General features: G+C 45.0%; 1 protein-coding gene across 4 annotated transcripts in view; it reads right to left on the bottom strand.

The window, feature by feature from the left end:
- LOC110485986 (probable helicase with zinc finger domain) overlaps positions 1 to 20,015 on the bottom strand; it is a 56,839-nt gene that overhangs the window by 16,514 nt on the left and 20,310 nt on the right. For all 4 annotated transcript variants that reach the window (XM_021557259.2, XM_021557258.2, XM_021557256.2 and 1 more), the window contains exons 15-24: positions 19,901 to 20,002; positions 18,505 to 18,683; positions 14,667 to 14,785; positions 12,882 to 13,027; positions 12,195 to 12,342; positions 10,838 to 11,021; positions 9,698 to 9,926; positions 4,917 to 5,190; positions 1,899 to 1,950; positions 697 to 884 (exon numbers count right to left, since the gene is read on the bottom strand). In XM_021557259.2, coding sequence (XP_021412934.2) covers positions 697 to 884; positions 1,899 to 1,950; positions 4,917 to 5,190; positions 9,698 to 9,926; positions 10,838 to 11,021; positions 12,195 to 12,342; positions 12,882 to 13,027; positions 14,667 to 14,785; positions 18,505 to 18,683; positions 19,901 to 20,002 — 1,621 coding nt within the window. The remainder of the gene's footprint in view (positions 1 to 696; positions 885 to 1,898; positions 1,951 to 4,916; positions 5,191 to 9,697; positions 9,927 to 10,837; positions 11,022 to 12,194; positions 12,343 to 12,881; positions 13,028 to 14,666; positions 14,786 to 18,504; positions 18,684 to 19,900; positions 20,003 to 20,015) is intronic.

The following is a 20,015-nucleotide window of genomic DNA, read 5'->3' on the forward strand; positions in this document are numbered from 1 at the left end:
TGATTAAAAACGCTCATTCTATCAGCCATGTGCCATTATGGTTTAATGGGGAAATAAACAGCCTAGATTGGGTTAGATGGAGAGTTGACTTTCTTTCCATTACTGAGCGAGGAATAACGAGTGTGAAATCTCACCCTGCGGGCCGAGGTGAAAATGTTCAGACTAACAGAAGTCATTATTCTCAATTAACGTGTTGTTCTCGGTCTTGTTTTCAGAGGAGGATGAAGAGGGATGTAGACATAGGGCCCAAACACAAAGGGAACATGTCAAAATCAAGCTTATGGGGATTTTGGCACTCTATTAGCGATCGTAATGATGAGTTTTCGTTAACAACTCGCCATAACACCAAAGCCCAACGGACAAGTTTGAATTAAATGTAGTATTGCATAATGGGTCCGTGTTTTTTCTTTGACTAATTAATCATGTTACAACCAAAAAACTATAGTTTTCCTAGACTCAAATAAAGTGCATTTAGACCAAGAACGAACACCAACTGAAAGATCTGTGTAAGTCAGTTCGTGTGTGCGAGTATGCATACGCATAAGAGTGTATGCTCTGCACACACAGCTAACCCGTTCCTCAACACCTTCCAACTCAAAGCAACACACTTACAAAAATTAATTATTTCAAACCAAAACCCACACATGGAGTCTTTCCTCAACAATAAACTACAATTCCCAGTAGCAGTATACTTACGGGCAGTGGCATGGACATGACCATGTTGGCCCCGTAGACGGCGGGCACGTAGAGGATGCTGGCGCCCGTGTGGGGGTCTATCCTCTGCACAGGACTGGGGGACTTGCCCATGCCGCCAGGGGTGCCCCCCAGGGGCGGCGTGAACGCCCGGATGGGGTTGCCCATCAACACCGCAGGGTTGGGTTGAACTGGAGAGAGTTGGGGGAGGAAGAAGAGGAGGAAAATAAAAGTTAATATCTGCTAATGATTTGCTACTCCTAAAGTGATATTCATTACAGCAGTGGCTAGTCTTGTTGCTAATCCTGAAAGATTTGATTATCTAGACCTAATCATTGTTTTGGTCTCTGTTATTTGTGCCTATGCGGACCAAGCTAATTTCCCCATGAGATGTTATTGTATTTTGAAACAATTGGACCTTCTTTGGCTATAAGAGGTCTTAAATACATTTGAAACAACGTTTTCACAACAATTGCACCATGTTGGTCTTCAAGTGTAGACAACTCCTGCGATGATCTAGCAAGAAAGATAAGTTTGTTTGTGTATAATTCCTTGTCCCCCAGTCATGGATAAAGAACAGTTACCCTGACTTCATGTCTTCCAAGACTACACCCTATAATGGGCGTCATGCAGTGTTCTTATAGGAGCTGCCACAGTAGCCTTGGGCCTAAAGCTCTGCAGTTGATGGGGGTGGGGGACATGATGGTACGCCTCACTGTTCTCCTCTTCGCTCTAGCTCTCCGTCTAAAGTGATGGCACAATATACCTCCTTTCTATCCATCTCTCCCCTACCCCCCACGTGCTTTCTCCATTACGGGGCGACTAGATTCACGGTGACAGCGCTCCTACACGGTAGAGTACACTATGCTGTGTGCTACACCTCTCTAACCCTGAATCTTCACATCCCAGTGAAACATGAACCATTGAGAAGTGAATCCAATCAATGGAAAATTAATAAATACGGTGTCCTTCCTGTATTATGACTAAAGTAACAAGTATTTCTTTGGAGAAGAGGTTAAACACATTTTTGAGTATGTTTGTGGAGAGATGGCAGTTTAAAGACTTGGACAGTGCTTCACCCTCAAACGACATACAGCTAGAGTATAGTGTTCTTGACTTTCTGTCTGAGTGGTTTGTATGGACTCCAGAAAGAGATACAAATTGACAAGTCAACACAACAAGGAAGAGAAAAGATGGACACTCACCAAATCCTTCAGGTGGGAAGTGCTCCGTGTGGTTCGCATGTTGACCTTTCCCCTGGAAGAGAAGAGAGAGGGAGGCATCCTTAGAAAGGGCTGGAGCGAGAGAAGTCCATAGAAAAAGAGGGGGAGGGATGGAGGGAGGGAGTAAGTGGAGGAGAGCGAGGCTCCCTATGTGACAAGGCGGGCAAGCAGCGGTAACCGTAAGGTCCGCGGTGGCCCACATATGTCACATTGGTCACAATGGCTACACGGTTAACGCTTGTACAACACTTTAAATAGCCAATGCTGTTGAATCTAAATGGCAACAACATTCTTGGAGGATAAAGACTCCTGCTGCAGCTCTGGAAGAATATAAAACCACTGTGTGGATTCATGAGGGCGGCAGCTATAGTATTTTAGGGCCAGGAGTTTTACCTAACGTGACCCGACTTGGGAAAAGCGCTGATAGAAAGAATAAGCAATGGGTCAAAAACGTCTCAAACATCCTGTTATTAGCCAAAATAGGCTTTCATGTGGTCAAGTCATGTGGGTAGAAATACTACCGGCCCCAAGATATCAAAACGTCGTAGGTTTCCTATTTTCAGACTCCTCGCTTCTTTAAATCATTTGACCAATTCTGTGCTCATAGAAAAAAAATGTCCATCCTACACTCGTGCCTAATTTCATAATCTATTCAGCTGGGAACTGGGTGTTCCATAGCTGTTAGATGCATACAGAAGCACTCTCCTTACGTCGTTACAGTGTTAAAAAAAGGACAGTATGCATTACGCATCTTTTTCAACTGTTTATAAGGGCAATGAGGACTGACACTAACTGGAGTGAGCAAGCAAACACACACCATAGCCAATTTAGCAGACACTTTTATCCAAAGGAACTTACACACTCGCACAAGCACGCACCAACACATCTCAATTCTCTCTCTCTCCATCTACTCTTTTCTCTCGCTCTCCATACAAAGAGAGGCAATTCCGTGCCACCAGGTTCCATTTTAATGCACACAACATTGGGCCGTATTCCATTTGATTCCATTTTTTCAGACAACAACGTCTGACATTGATTGATTGTTATGTGACCAACAACACGGACGTTCTCCATCCAATTGACTTTAGGTGGATTGTAACCTGTTGTATTATTGATGCACGGAGGAACGTACGCAGTAATCTACTTCAGCGTGTCTTAGCGTAGCCGAGCTGAGGCACACAGTCCCCCTAGGTGGTGGTGTTAAACTGAGAACACTTGATGTGGTTTCCCTTGGGGGATGCGCCTCGTGATCGGTTAGATGGCTGGTTTGGTTCCCCCGGTTTCTGTTTAGACAATCGGGACGTGCCTCTTGTGGTTAAACTATTTTTAAAAAAAGAAACTGGTGATAAAAACAGATGATTACCATAATTTTTTCAAGTCATTACTGAATAATTTAACGTTATAAATCAAACATGAAAATAGCTTTATAGAGAGTATGTACAAATCCTACCTGGTCCATGAATGAATACTGGTATATTGTTTTTTTTAAAAATTTTACCGCCCAGAGTAAGAGCCTGTAACCAACCCACTTTGTATGTGTGTGTGTGTGTGTGTGTGTGTGAGAGAGAGAGAGCCAGTATGCGCTCTTTTCAGTGTTACTGTGTATGTACGCACAGAGAAGTGTGTGTGATGTGGATATCCACCTCACTCAGTGGGCGATACAGGGGCTTGGCAGCTGTGGTGATTTAGTTAACCTTTACGCCTGTAGCGAGGACATCAGATAAACAGTTAACATTTTCACAGGGAAAAAAAAGAAAAAGGCACTCGTGCAAACTCAAGCGGTTATTCTCTCCTCGTCTTTTCAAAACCCACTTTCGAAAAGAAAAAAAAACATGGTTTTGCGATAATAATTACAACTATCTAGAGGAGTTACTTGAGGAAACTACTCTTGAAGCAACCACAAAAAGTACAAAATGTTCCGAAATGTTTTCCAAAAAGGCCCGCGAGGGAACCAATTACGTTGTATTGAACTGAATTGAAAATATGAATTCCTTGAGCTCTAAAACCACTGACTATGCGAGTTCTGAGCGTACTCTTGTACTACCACCAAGACAAAGATACTGATAGCCCTAGCCATGCATCCCTCTCATTAGGGCTCTGACGGTCAGGGAATTATGGATGAAGACTATTGGTTAGCAAAATGGTCACATTCACCCCCCCAAAAAATAAATAAAACGACATACAACAAATACATACATACCTACATCTCTCAATCAAATTTATTTCTAGAGCATTTTTACAACAGCAGTTGTCACAAAATGCTTACACAGAAACAGAGCCTAAAACCCCAGAGAGCAAGCAACGCAGATGTAGAGGCACGGTGGCTAGGAAAAACACCCTAGGAAGGCAGGAATCAAGGAAGAAACCGAGAGAGGAACCAGGCTCTGAAGTGGCCAGTCCTATCCTATTTTTGTTGAGACTGACAGTTTCTCCTCCACTCTTGACTGCATGTGCTGCTGCAGGAAAGGGGCGTTGCCTAGGCAAACAAATACTTGTTTGCTACAACACCTTGATTGTTTCAGCAACGAGCAACGAAGTTTCATCATGTTGTAAAGTCCATGTTACAGCAGAAACGGACTCAAATGCCCGGACGTCCCGTCTTCAATCAGCTTTTTGTTCCACACAAAACTTACACAATTTTTTACAGTTATGGTTATTTTATTTTCATGACTGTCTTCATCCATAACAGTCAGTTACATGGTTATAAAGTAATTGTGCCAGCCCCATCTCTCATCATTGTTCGCTTAATATACACTGAGTGTAGAAAGCACTAGGAGTACCCCCTTTTGCCCTCAGAAAAGCCTCAATTAGCTGGGGCATGGACTCTACAAGGTGTCGAAAGCGTTCCACATGATGCTGGCCCATGCGGACTCCAATGCTTCCTACAGTTGTGTCAAGTTGGCTGGATGGGAAACTGTTGAGCGTGAAAAACCCAGCAGCCCCAAGACCCACAGCCCCTAGCTGCTCTGCCACCCCTCCCCCCAGGCTTAACCCACTTACCTTCGGAGGAGACTGCTGTTGCTGCTGGGGCCCGGGCTGCTTGCTGGCCGTGTGTCCCTGGGGGTGTGGGTGTTGGTGATGGTGATGGTGATGATGGGGGTGCTGGGCCGGCTGGGGACGCAGGGCGCGGGGGATGAACTCGGGCGCCAGCGGGTTGAGCACGTAGGTCTTCTTGAGCTCAAGGGCCTCCAGCTGGGCCTTGATCTGCTCAAAGGTGATGCCGTGCAGGCTGGCGTTCTCGTGGCAGATGGAGATGAACTTCTCCCAGAACTTTCTGTTAGAGGGGAGGAGAGGGGGGTGATGTGAGTGGCATGGACATATATGGACGTGTTCTCATAATACACTTTATCTTGACTCACGAACACTTGGTTGCACACTTGCTGACACGCCGACTTAAGTCATTATTTAAAGAAATGCCTAGTGCACAACGCGCACACACACACCTTCAGACTGAAGTCAAGTAGATCACATCATTACGCTCTTTTCGTTTACAAAGCCCTGCTCCACAAACGTCCAACTTACCTAACATCGCTGTTAAGATTTAAAATGACAAGTTATCAACCCTGTTCACAGGGTTGGTTAACTCTGGAGACTCCTAGGTAATTCAGCCTTTCATTTCCTTGCACCTTACATGTGGAACGATCTACAATATGCTTTAAAATGGGAGGAATTGGTGCCTCTAGGGCATTTCAGACATTCTTTTCACTGAAAAATGTCTGGTTTTTATGATGGTGTTTTGCTTTTTGTGTATCGTTGTGTACAATAACGTGTAGTTTAATGTGTTTATTGTATTTTGATGTGTATTGGGGTGCTATACAGGGCTCATCTGGAAAAGACTCCCCCGTCAAAAAGGTTAAATAAAAGTCCAATCTTGCACAGAATCTTCATGTGAATGGCTTCTACTTTCAGAATTCGATTATTAAACCACCCACTACAGTAGATGGCTCCTGTAGCATAAATGAATAAATCATGGTCCACTGAAAAAAGGGCTATTGTAGGCAGCAACACCAAAGCAAATTAAGTTCTTTGTGGGGTTGTCATGTTCATAACAGATCAGTTCTGTCGTGTAGACCGTGTACGAGTCTATGATTTGCATGTTTGTGTGTGTGTGTGTGTGTGTGTGTGTATACGAGTGTGTGTGTGTGTGTGTATATAAGTGTGTGTGTGTACGAGTGTGTGTGTGTGTGCGCGAGCGTACGGAAACACAACTTGCATAATGTCCGGGTGAATAAAAATTACGGACATTATTCACATATTTGCACATTAACTGCAGAACCGGTGGCCAAGGGAACATAAGCGGTCACTTATTTTGACTGCATCGAGTGTAGACGTCGCGATGAAAAAGCATCACTATGACGGAAGCTTGCGAGATTCACTACTCCCTAACTTAGGGCCAGTTCCATTTCAACTCCATTTGAAGAGTAAATTGAAAAATCCTTATAGAATATTAAATGGTACTGAATTTACATTTCTATGAATCTCTAGCTTTACTCTGAAAGCAAATGCAAGGTTTTTGTGCTGGTATCAAATTGAGGGCACCTCACAATTATGGCTGGTGTGGTACAGTGCACGTCTCTCAGAACACAGCGCTAGGACTCCAGTGGCAACGTGCATCTTCACTCCTTATTGTGGCTGGATGGGAGGTAGATGTGTGTCTGGGTTATATGATTGATCTGCAGTGACTTGCGAAGGCTATTTTTTGTTAAAATCGGGCGTCAATAAGATGGTCGGAGTCTGTCCCTCCCATAGGAGAGGCCACCCCCACCCCATCGCTATCTCGTCTCATCAGATTACCCACATTTAAGGCATCGCTTCCATGACCCACATTCAGCCCACACGGGCGGCATGGACAGAGACAACACAATCTGTTCATTCTGAGTTAAGTCCAAATAGATGGAGAATTAAAATCAATTGTACACAATCGTAAAACAAATTGAATTAGTAAGTTCACTGCCAATTTGTTTGTTTATTAGATGTGCATTCATCAAGAATGCGACTGTATTTCACTCACGAAAGACCATGTGAATCATGTGAGCAACAGTAGAAGCGTCAAAAAAGATGAGAGATCATAATTTGATTGGTGACATCTTTCACTGTGGAGGGTTATATATGTATTAGAGGTTGACCGATTAATCGGAATGGCTGATTAATTAGGGCCGATGTCAAGTTTTCATGATAATCGGAAATCGGTATTTTTGGGCGCCTTTATTTTTTACACCTTTATTTAATCTTTATTTAACTAGGCAAGTCAGTTAAGAACACATTCGTATTTTCAATGACGGCCTACCAGGGAACAGTGGGTTAACTGCCTTGTTCAGGGGCAGAAAGACAGATTTTCACCTTGTCAGCTCGGGGGATACAATCGTGCAACCTTACAGTGAACTAGTCCAACGCAATAACGACCTGCCTCTCTCTCGTTGCACTCCACAAGGAGACTGCCTGTTACGTGAATGCAGTAAGCCAAGGTAAGTTGCTAGCTAGTATTAAACTTATCTTATAAAAAAACAATCAATCATAATCACTAGTTAACTACACATGGTTGATGAAATTACTAGATATTATCTAGCGTGTTCTGTGTTGCATATAATCTGACTGAGCATACAAGTATCTAAGTATCTGACGGTAGGCAGAAGCAGGCGCGTAAACATTCATTTAAACAGCACTTTCGTGCGTTTTGCCAGCAGCTCTTCATTGTGCGTCAAGCGTTGCGCTGTTTATGACTTCAAACCCATCAACTCCCGAGATGAGGCTGGTGTGACCGAAGTGAAACGGCTGGCTAGTTAGTGCGCGCTAATAGCGTTTCAAACTTCACTCGCTCTGAGCCTTGGGGTGGTTGTTTCCCTTGCTCTGCATGGGTAACGCTGCTTCAATGTGGTGGCTGTTGTCATTGTGTTGCTGGTTCGAGCCCAGGGAGGAGCGAGGAGAGGGACGGAAGCTATACTGTTACACTGGCAATACTAAAGAACATCCAATAGTCAAAGGTTAATTAAATACAAATGCTATAGAGGGAAATAGTCCTATAATAACTCCAACCTAAAACTTCTTACCTGGGAATATTGAAGACTCACGTTAAAAGGAACCACCAGCTTTCATATGTTCTCATGTTCTGAGCCAGGAACTGAACCGTTAGCTTTCTAACATAGCACATATTTTACATGGAACATATTGCACTTTCACGTTCTTCTCCAACACTTTGTTTTGCATTATTTAAACCAAATTGAACATGTTTCATTATCTACTTGAGGCTAAATTGATTTTATTGATGCATTATATTAAAGTTAAAATAAGTGTTAATTCAGTATTGTTGTAATTGTCATTATTACAAATACATTTTTATTTTAAATTGGCCGATTAATCGGTATCGGCTTTTTTGGTCCTCCAATTATCGGTATTGGTGTTGAGAAATCATAGTCGGTCGACCTCTAATGTGTATATAGAACTGCCATGGCCTCTCTCTGTAGTCAGGCTGCTTAACCTTTGTGGCTACCCGCTGGCTTATCTGACAGGCACAGCAGAGTGGTGGGTGTGTGTCCAGTGCCCTGTTCTTACCAACATGGAAGGGGGGGGCGGGGGTTCTGTGACATATTGAAAATGAGTCAACGCCCCAATCATCTCTCCCTTTCATGCTCCTCCTCTTTCCCACCCGCCATGCGTGTGAGAGTGTGTATGAGCGAGTGTGTATGCACATCAAGTGCGTCTGTACTGTGCAGCCTACCCACTGGGCTGTTCTTTTTAAAAGGTAACAGTTTGATGTTGGGGGTGCCCCCCCCCTCCAGGCATTAAGACAGTCCATCTAAACAGAGCTTCTTCCTCGTTAGCGCCATTGATTTAACTGGGGGGGAGAGAGAGACATTTTCTAAACAACTGCCGCAGCCGGATGTCGCGATTGGCTGACGCTCAACAGTTGCCACGGCAACGGGAGAGAGGGACTGCAGCTGGGGGTCGGTGAGCGCCGTGGGGGTGTTGTTTGTGTGTGTGTGTGTTTGCAATGGGGAAGCATAATCTGTGCCCCAGCCCTGAAGACGCTTTGAATATGGGGAAAATTCAGACGTAAACAACACAGAACTAGGCAAAGTGTCGATTTTGGCTTAATACCAGTCAGGGCAAAGATGAGAACTCTTATCGGTCACAAATAGCTGCACCAAATTCAATACACCCCCCCCATATTTCAGTTCCATTGGAGAAAAACTAAGTAGTGCACCCTTGCCCCACCCCTCCAGAGCACATTGCTGATGTCAATGGCTTGGTCAGGGCCTGGCGTTATGATGTCATCCTAAGCTGACACTCTGCGGGCGTGCATTGGAGAGGGATTGGGAAGGGTGTGTGAATGAGTGTGTGGGGCAGAGGTAGAGCGAGCCAGCCTGGCAGGGACATATACCCCCACTGTGCTACTTCTTCCTCCTGCACAGCTGACACACCAACTGTGCCCCTTCCACCCGTACACACACTGCAAAGCGTAACATTTACTGTGAGCCTTCAGAACATGTAATGGAACATGAAAATAGCAACATTTCTAGTGAAAATACTTGGATGACTAGGACGTGACCAGGGAAAACGCCAGGCACTGCTTGAGCACTGTGAAAACACACCCATCCTACCTCCATCCCTTGGAGTAATCACTGATCTAACCCAGATTGATAGGTGTAAGCAACAGTTCTACCGTATAGCTTTCACCAATCCAGCCATGTCAGATCAGGGATTTCTTCAAGGAAGGATTCATTTAAGTATTCAAAAACAGGGCCCTAACCCATGACAACACTTCCTGGTTGTTTTGTTTGTACCTGCAGCGGCCCACCGAGCAGAGCGCTATGGGGTCTCCCACCACGGCCACCAGGGACTGGGCGCGAGTGATGGCTGTGTTGAGCAGCTTGTAGTTGGACAGGAAGCCGTAGTCCAGGTCCTCTGTCGAGTCCTCCACCAGCTGCTCCTTGCGCTTGATGGCCGTCTGTTTGTGCTTGCAGGTGTGCCGCGTGCGCACTGTGCTCAGGAAGAGCACCCGGAACTGCTTACCTGGAGAGGGGGAGGGGGGAACATACAAGGCCAGTTTAGACCTTAGTTTTCAGCCAGCACTCTGAGGAGCTAGTGTGTCGTATGGCAAAGGTTTTAGTAATGAATTGCATTCATACAATGCTTTTTCATTAGGTCACTAAGTGCCACTGGTCATATTCAGTGTTCTTTCGTGGATATTAATCTCATAGAAACAATTACCAATTCATTACATAATAATAATTATATGATCCAAGTACCTCGACAAGGCGCTGACATCATTCATGACCCAAAATACGATCCAATTACTGCAGAAATTATTCATGACAAAGCATTGGAGTTTGGCAATACAAAAAAATAAAAAATAATTCACACCCAAACTCCAGCTAGTGTGTGTGTACTGTACACCAACACCACATTGAGAGACAGAGACAGCTGTGTGTTGTGAGATCCGTCCTGATCGCTGCATCTTCTCCTTAATGAGAGAGTTAATGAGCTGGAAGCAGCAGCGTATGGCTGTGAGAGTTGGGTGTGTGAGAGTGTTTGTTGCCACTGGGAGCATTAGCCTCGTCCCAGAGACGAGAGGAGCTGCTAGCTGGGAGACGGTCACTGAGAATCTCGGAGTTGTCGGGTAGAAATGGGAAGGGTCACACTTTAAAAACCTCTGCCGTCTTAGAATGCCAAAACAGAATTTAAAAATGGGAGAACGGGAAAGTTCCACAGTGAACGTCCTGTAAATGCTTCAGTGTATGAGTAGTATGGGATTTGATCGTTACAATTCCATTGTGATTGCGGTATTGACATTCTCATTCTATTTGATAGCAAATGTGTGCCAAATGGCCACCTGTGCCATGGGTTACAGTGGAATGTAATGTCGTAAGTTAAACGAAATAAACAATTGTAAGGAAATGGATTAAATATAGTATTCTTCTCACCTTGGACGTTGAGCACCCTCTCCACGCTGACCTCGTGCATCCTCTTCTTTCGGAGCTCGGCGCGGATGCGGAATACCTGGTCGGCGTAGGGCGACACCACGCCGATGCTGCCCTCGTCCAGCTTGCCCCACGCCACCGGCCACTTCTTGCGCATCTCCTCCACCCGCTCCACGATCTCAAACACCTCGGGTAACACAGGAGGGAGAGACTGGTTACAAGTGCCAGTGTTTCTCATAGGTCATGTCTGAAAATCGGCATCTCTGGGGTGAAGCTTCCCCTAGGTACAGATCTAGGATCAGCTTCCCCTCCCCAATATTAGCCTTAACCATAAATGGGGGAAATGCAAAACTGACCCAAGATCAGCATCTAGGGGCAACGTCACCCTACTCCCCAGTCCCCACTGACTACAAGGTGGGGCGCTTTTTCGTGGTCCTGGATAGAAACAATTGTCCTGGAAGGCAGGGCACCCCGCCTCGGCCCTGTTGCCTCCCGCCAAAAACCTTTTCATCTTCCATTGGTGTCAATTGAATCTTTACCAGTGCAACGCAGGAGAAAGTCCATTGTAAGCTGTTGCCATTATTTATGAGTCACCAAAGTACTTAACCCGGTGCTTAAAACACTTAAAGAGAAAGCAGAGCTAAAGAGACGGCGGAAATGACTGCTGCTCAAGGGGCCTTTTCAGCCAAGAGGAGAGAAGAAGAAGAAAATAGGAGAATCCAGACGTCACATCAGCAGACAAACAGGACACACGCTTAAATCAAGGCAACCTAAACCTATGACATTATGCTAATGTCCCGAAACCGTTTGACACAGGCGCGGTGTCATCAAAGGGAGGTAGGGTAATTCCTGTGGCGTCTTTGACAGGTTAGCGCGGCGCTGTGATAGGAGTAGATCCAATTTAATTGGGCAGCTTCTGTCAGCTGGGTTCAGGGGTCAACTTGGCAAGTTGCCCCTCAGATTTAGCAGAGGCACCTCCGAAATTCAAACTCAGTCGCTGGAGTGCCTGGTTTAAATGTTGGACAAGGAATTAGCATTTAGTGGTTGTGTCAAACGTCTGGTTGTGAAGCGCAGTAGTATGAGGCACAAGTAATACATCACAGTAATGTTGACTGAATGGGGTGTGTTTTGCCCACGTGTGCATTTCAACTCAATTCCATTGAATGATTAACCATTTCAACTCACCATGAATGCACCAATTCAATTCAAATCAACGTTCAATTCACCACGAACGCACCAACTCAATTCAAATCAACGTTCAATTCACCACGAACGCACCAACTCAATTCAATCAAAATGTAATTGATTCCATCAATGCAGTCCTAAGTCAGTGGCATACAGGGAACAAAAGGGTTTATACCTCTGCGTTGTTGTAGTAGGCCGTGCTGTTCTTCTCCTGGACGTCCTCGCCGCGCGCCGTGAAGAAGGTCAGCGGGTAGAAGTCCTTGTGAGACGGCTGCTTCCCGCTGGCCATCAGCTTCCCGTCGTAGAACAGTTCTGACGTGTAGCTGAAGGAAGGGAGGGAGGGAGGGAGGGAGACTTAACATCAGTGGGTCTTCACAAATGTCAGTTGCGTCAGTCGAGAAAGGCATGGTTGCGTGCATTGTGGCTATTCTTCGACAATGGTGCCATCTGTTTTTGTTCGTTTTCCCTTCCATGTGGTCCTTGCCGTTCCTAGTGACTTTTCGAGGTTCTTGTAAAGAATGTGCATTCACAGTGTTGTCCAAACGTAAATGTGTGTGAGTGAAAAGCATTATATAAAATACCAAGACCACTTTAAAGGTGGAGAAACCACTTCAAACCCATTGCGTAAGCTTCTTTGATAAACCACCACTTCAAAATGTCAGCATCCCCATCTGAGAATTGTTTAACAAGGGTGGTCATGGGACTCAGTGTACATTGGGCTTTTATGTCTGTCAATAGCCTAGAAGAACCGTCAACTCTTCCAAGTCTTCTGTCTGCATAAAATCTCTCATTTGTAAACGACGTTGCAGAGTCGGGGTGAAAATTGGATCAGTCTCGGCGACGTGATGACGTTCACACCTACCTGATGATCGCTTCGTGGGAGCGGTAGTTTTCACAGAGCAGGATGCGGCAGGGAAACTCGGCTGGGTAGTGCTCGTACAGCCGGTCCAACAGCGACACATGCAGGTTGCGCTCTCGAGAAAACTCGCTGTACACAAACGGACTGAGCTGGAGGGAGGGAACAGGGAAAAGAGAGGGATGGAGGTAGAGAAGTGAGGGCAGCCCAAAAACATTGAGTAACAAATTTTAATTCATTTTTATTTTGTTTATTTTTAATGCAACAGGGATGTGCAGGTGGTGATACAGCCTGACTGGAGTTGTGTCTTCTCTGCATTTGTAGTCAATATAACTGGAACTGTACATGTTGTGTGACAATATTTGGTTGGATCCAAAATGTATTCTACACCAACTTTTGGTTCAGATAATGTACATCTGACTTGCGGAACAGACGTCGTCTGCTCTTCGACAGCTCGAGTCATGCAATCCGTGTAGATAACACAATGCTCCAAACCAATGAGTTCCCGTCCTACCGTCTCTAAATCGAAAAACGGACCTGTGGCCAGCATCTCATCATCGGTAGCTACATTTCTGCTGCGATGTTGCTCCATTAACATGATTTGTAAAGTCACACGTTTTATTCGTGGTATGTACAGGATACACCATGGTAAACACTGTCCAACTGACCGCTTACTTGCAGGTTCCCTCCACGACACAACAATAAGACATACTAATAGTTCAAGTTAGCGAAACGCGTTGAGGTGCTCCGGAAACATCCTCAACAGCAACTTTGATTAAGATGCGCGCTGAAGACACACAACCCCCCCCCCCCCCCCCAATAGCAATTACCTCTAATCTGACACTGGCTGAACTAGATTGTTTTGTGTTTGTGGTAATGTAGCTCCAGGTTGAACCTCCCAGTCTCAGGGGAAAAGTTCAGCCAGGCATTTAAATAAGGCTCACGCAGCAGATAGAAGACCTGAAGTCAACAGGAGCCAGGGAACCTTCATTCACTATTCTCAGCCTACTTCTTTCAGCTGAGACACAAAACATCCCATAATGAAGAGTGATAAGACAGAAGAGAGTCGGAGGAGGGGCAAACAAATCCTCCTTGGCAACTGACACGTAGCGCACAGACAATGTGCAACAGATTAGGATGTAGAGGGAGATAGAGGGAGAGCAAGAGAAAGAAAGTGACAGAGGAGAAGCAGGAGAGGAGAATAGAGCGTGTTTGAAGCCGTTGTTCCTTCAGAGAGGAAGGAGTAGAGAAATAATTAAAACCGTTATCGCACGGTTAAACTCCCTCGGGGTGTATTTATCTACTGCCCACTCTTAATCCTGTCGCACTAAAATAAACACAATGTCCAGAACACAAAAAGAAACGGAAATAAGAGGCTACTTTGGAGTGTTCCACAAAGCTTGAATGACAGGGGGAGTTTCGTTTAGTTTGCCTCGTCTGACTGGACTGTGAATGGTAAACATGCTCTCTCTGACAACTTCTTTCTCTCCTCAGTCTGTTTCACTCACGGCCAATGTGAAGTTAGCCATAGGCTAACGACGGAGTCCAAAGCACACGGAAATGTAAAGGACTTAGGTGATACACTGGTTTTTATTTGCTAGCTTGGCAAAGGTCTGCAGAACGCGGAGGTCATTCGCATGAGAGAATACGATTAAGGCCTGACCAAAAAAAACCTAAAAAATCAAGGCCCTAAAAAAAAAAAAAAAAAAAAAGGAGTGAGAGTTTGTTTCAAAGGTCAGAGTTTGTTCAAACCAATGACATCATAAACCTCCTCCTAAACCGCAGTTTTACCTGCATGTGGTCTCCAGCCAGCACGATGCGGGTGCTTTTGCTGGCCAGCGCGAAAGGCATGATGGTCTCACACTCCATGGCCTGGGCCGCCTCGTCCAATAGGATGTGGGAGAAGAGCCCTGCGGACACAGAACACAAACCATTTCAGTCAGAGCACCATCATATGACCCATTAATTATAATGAGGTGGTGATTCATTGGGCTCCTTGAAACAAATGGTGCACGGGTCGTTCAAGACATTAGCAATGCATTGGTCTGTGGTGCTTATGGTGGATGCCATCGGTAATGACGCTTGTAACATCACAACCTCATTGGATAAGGATTGATTTTGATATTGTGTGGTATAGAGCTGCTATGTATAGTTTTGCTCTGTGGTATAGAGCTGCTATGTATAGTTTTGCTCTGTGGTATAGAGCTGCTATGTATAGTTTTGCTCTGTGGAATAGAGCTGCTATGTATAGTTTTGCTGCTATGTATAGTTTTGCTCTGTGGTATAGAGCTGCTATGTATAGTTTTGCTCTGTGGTATAGAGCTGCTATGTATAGTTTTGCTCTGTGGTATAGAGCTGCTATGTATAGTTTTGCTCTGTGGTATAGAGCTGCTATGTATAGTTTTGCTCTGTGGTATAGAGCTGCTATGTATAGTTTTGCTCTGTGGTATAGAGCTGCTATGTATAGTTTTGCTCTGTGGTATAGAGCTGCTATGTATAGTTTTGCTCTGTGGTATAGAGCTGCTATGTATAGTTTTGCTCTGTGGTATAGAGCTGCTATGTATAGTTTTGCTGCTATGTATAGTTTTGCTCTGTGGTATAGAGCTGCTATGTATAGTTTTGCTCTGTGGTATAGAGCTGCTATGTATAGTTTTGCTCTGTGGAATAGAGCTGCTATGTATAGTTTTGCTCTGTGGTATAGAGCTGCTATGTATAGTTTTGCTCTGTGGTATAGAGCTGCTATGTATAGTTTTGCTCTGTGGTATAGAGCTGCTATATAGTCCTTTTGGATCAGGGTCCAAACGTTCTGATGTACTTGTCTTAGTTGTTGCACCTCAAATATAAAAAAATTCACAGAGATTAACTTTCTAAAAAATAAACTATTACGAATACTCTCATTTACTATTCGTTTTGTAAACTTGCAGATCTTCTTTAGATGGGATATTTGTTCCAGCTCGTTTTTTTTGTCTCGCCTGTCTGGTTTTGTGATTTCTATTTTATTTAAACTTTATTTAACTAGGCAAGTCAGTTAAGAACAAATTCTTATTTACAATGACGGCCTAGGAACAGTGGGTTAAACTGCCTTGTTTAGGGGCAGAACGATTTTTACCTTGTCAGCTCTGAGATTCAATCTAGCAACCTTTCGGTTACTGGCCCAACGCTCTAACCACAAGGCTACCTGCCGCCCCCAAACACAAACCAAAAAACACATTGGAGCAACAAGGTTAGTTAACCTTCTACCCCTCTATATCCATCTTCAACAGTAGCCACTACACACCAATGCTGCTTTCGCTGACGTTTGAAAGGGTTGGAGCGGTGGTATCCCTCATTTAAAATACTCAAACATTGCTCAGCCCATGAGGAGAAGGTTATGTACAGACAGTTTTTCTTTTGGTTTCTGATCCGTCTGGCTTTGTGATTGCAGACAGCAAAAAGACCCCCCCCAAAAAAAAGATGAACGCGGTACACATGTACACACGCCTGTCACACGCCTGTCTTCTGCCATCATCTCTCCATCTCTTTCTCTACCTCAACGTCAGAGAGTAGCCCCCTATACACACACTAAAGCTGGTATTGCAGACGTTCGAAAAGGATCGAGCGGTTACCCTGATTTAGAAGGCTCAAACGCTGCTTGGCGCATGAGGATGTAACGGCATAGTCGAGGACTGTCAGAGCAGAGCAGGCAGGGAGAGGTGGAAGAAACAACCACTGTTCAGCCGTGTCCAAACGCCTCAACATTTTCACAGGATGGTGGAGATGGTGGAGAAAGGGATTCATTGAAGGGGTTGGTGGATTTTTCTAGAACGTTTGGTACTAGCAAAACAGACCAGAGTGGAATGCTTTCATGTTCTGTATAGTGTAAGGCCACATCTAGCTTTACAACAACACCTTTTGCAAAATGCACGACAACATTTGTATTCATGTTGAGCGTTGGAACTGCAGTCGTACTTGAGCAAGAGATGAAATATAAAGCACATTTTACCATCTATTGTAGTAGGGTTATTTATGAATGGCACCCTGCACGTCAGTTAAGAGACTACAAAGACACCAAAGCCCCATAAATTCACCTCCCATTGTCATGAGTCATTTACAACATGCACTACAGGTGACCTCTAACCCCAGCCATCTAAACCCAGCCAAAGGTGAAGCTGGCGCCAACGCGCTCTGCTGCTTGCAGCTCCACCCTCATAAATATGCAAAACAGCACATAATGTACATGGATAATTACATAATAATCTGTAGTGTGCCTCGAGGCTGGGAAGGCAGGTTCTGTTCTGTTGATGAGCAAGGGCAGTCGGACATGAAGGGGCGGGGGGGGGGCTAAGAACCAGGGGACAAATTGCATTTCGATACCCGCTCTCCATCATGTGTCTAACAACGGCCGTGGAATTTGGCCTGAGCTGGGGGTGGAAGGAGAGCACTGGGGGTGCGGTGGTGTTAAGAGGTAGACTATGTAGGTGTAAAATGTTCTTCTCTAGGTCGACTCTCACACACAGACAAACCATAGGCTGCCAAAAGCCTGGCCCATAGAGGGATTAACAAACCCAAACTAAAACAGATTAGCGACAACGCAACCTGTTCAACATGTGTACTGGATTGGTGATTTGTTATCACTACAAAGGAGCGCGAGGGGCTCCCAATTGCCTCATTTGTCGGCGGTTTTCATCAACGGCGAGCGCGGGAGATAGATTAAACGAGGGGGGGGCTAATAAAGTAAAGTGCATTCGATACAGGCAGATGGTGTTCCTAAGCAACAGACAAAGCCTTCCGCTGACACATTAGAGACGGTTATTAGCTCGCCGCTGACAAATTGGTTTGTTTTCACCGTCTTTTTATACTCCATCTTAAAATGACTTCCTCCCTCTCTCTGCCTTCTCCTGCTGTTATGGGGAAGGTGTAGCGGCCGATCAAAAGACGCGTTGGGGCGGGTTTGAGATGTGTCGTGTAGCTACAGTACGTGGGTGTCTGGGTTGTTTTAAGGCCCCGTTGTCATTCTGTTTACTTTATGAGCTCGTTAAAACCAAACTGCTTGGTAAACACATACAATTTGCATGTAGCCTAAGCTGGTTAAACACGCAGTTTGCAGTTGCATTGCTCACTTGTTCCTGGCTATACAGCGCCGTGTATGAAGTAGTTATCGCACCAGTGTATGAAACGTTTGCTGTATATGCTACATTAGCTATGTCCTACGTTAGCGGTGTATTCCATGTTGATTTATGTGGGTATACAGCTCAACATATCAAGTCACTGTAGCACCGGTGTATACTATGTTAGCTATGCATTTCACCTTATCCATGTGCTACGTTAGCGGTGTATTCTTATTATGTTAGCAGTTAGCAATCCAAGCACCAGTATATGCTGCAACATGAAATCAAACCAAACTTTATGTCACATGCGTCAAATACAACAAGTGTAGACTTTACCATGAAATGCTTACTTACAAGCCCTTAACAGTGCACGTTCAAAAAGAGTTAAGAAAATATTAGCCATGTAAGCAGTTAGCAAACAAAGCACCAGTACAGTATTATGCTGCTACATTAGCCATATTTGCTACGTAAGCAGTTAGCCAACCAAGCACAACCGTATTCTACGTTAGCTGTGTATGCTACGTCAGCGGTTAGCCACTCACCTGGCTCCAGGTCCAGCTGGCAGAGGTACTGGGACGTGCTGAGGGTGACCACCACCACGCGGTGCCTGAGGATGTCCTCCCTCTCGGGCATCTGGAAAGTGTACTGTGTGTTAGAGATCAAACAGTACTGCTGCACCAACGGGTGGACAGTCTTCACCCAGCGGTTCCTGAAGTAAACCCTGGGAGCAGAGAGAGAGAGAGGACACAGTGGGATGGTTAATTCCAGACAAACTGGGCTGACAAAAATCAAAAAGCAGCAGATACATGTTAACATTGAGAAGTATCCATTGACTTGTTATTCGGGGTTATTTATTTATCTAACATTTCAATTGCTGAACTTGCAAATCGACAAGTAGAGACACAAATTAGCAGCGTCTCGACTTTTCATACTCTTAGCAACTGTCCTGACATTTTCATAACACTCCATTGGTTGTATCTTGTCTCATTCCTTATGGGGTTTTGTGCCACGACAGGGTTTAGCTGACCTAAAGAACTGTCTGTGTATCGCCTTCAGCATGTACACTTATGGCCTTCTCACTTGGCTAAGCACACAAAGCCTCAGGAGAAATTGGCTGATAGCCCAATTACATGGCGATTATAGTGGGATTCCCAACACAGCCCTTGGTATCAGGCCATCAGTCAAGTGTAACAAGTCATTTGTTCCCCCTGCAGGCCCTTCACTGACACATGGGGTCTGGCTAGAAGTCAGGGATACATTTCTATATTGTTGGGTGGGTGGGGGGGGCTGGATTACAGTTACTGTGATTAGAAGTCACTGAAGCAGCAGTCGTAAGAAGGAGATTGAGTGTAGGCGAGAAGGGGAGGAATGTGAGAGAGTCTTCATGTCACAGCTGCTGTGTTGTGAGGCCAGGACACATCTCCTCAGAAAGAGCGAGGTCTGCCAAGCTCACTGCCATAAGGCAACCGCTGTTCCCGTTCCACTACACCTCTAACCTCAATGACGTGGATGGATCAATCCGATCCATCCGTACAGCAACATCTGCATTGCTTGCTGTTTGGGGTTTTAGGCTGGGTTTCTGTATAAGCACTTTGAGACATCTGCCGATGTAAAAAGAGCTTTAGAAATACATTTGATTGATTGAGCGATCATTGGTTTTAACTGCGATTCCATGGAGTTGATACAACTATGAGTGGATTTGGGTTTGTTGATGTCTCAGGCTACAGCCAGCAGGGAGAACTGAATGCCTGAAAGCACACTGTTCAGAAGAGGTGGGGGATTGATTTCAGGCGGGCAGACATGCTCCTTTAAAGATGTTGTAAGCAATGAATTCTCAAGGTTGGGTACTGTAACGGGGAAAAAATATTTTTTTATATCTTGGAATAAATCTTAAGAGGTGCTGCAAACCCCTTGTAGAGCGTTTCTACAGACCCTTACCTGAGAGGTCTTGCGTGCGCGTTGCCCGCTTCTACGTATGGATGAAGGTAGTCCTTTATGTACAGGTCAGCTGCACTGTTGGAATGGGTGCAAATGAGGACCCTGCGAAAGAAAG

This window comes from Oncorhynchus mykiss, chromosome 13, assembly GCF_013265735.2.
Source record: "Oncorhynchus mykiss isolate Arlee chromosome 13, USDA_OmykA_1.1, whole genome shotgun sequence".
NCBI lineage: Eukaryota > Metazoa > Chordata > Actinopteri > Salmoniformes > Salmonidae > Oncorhynchus > Oncorhynchus mykiss.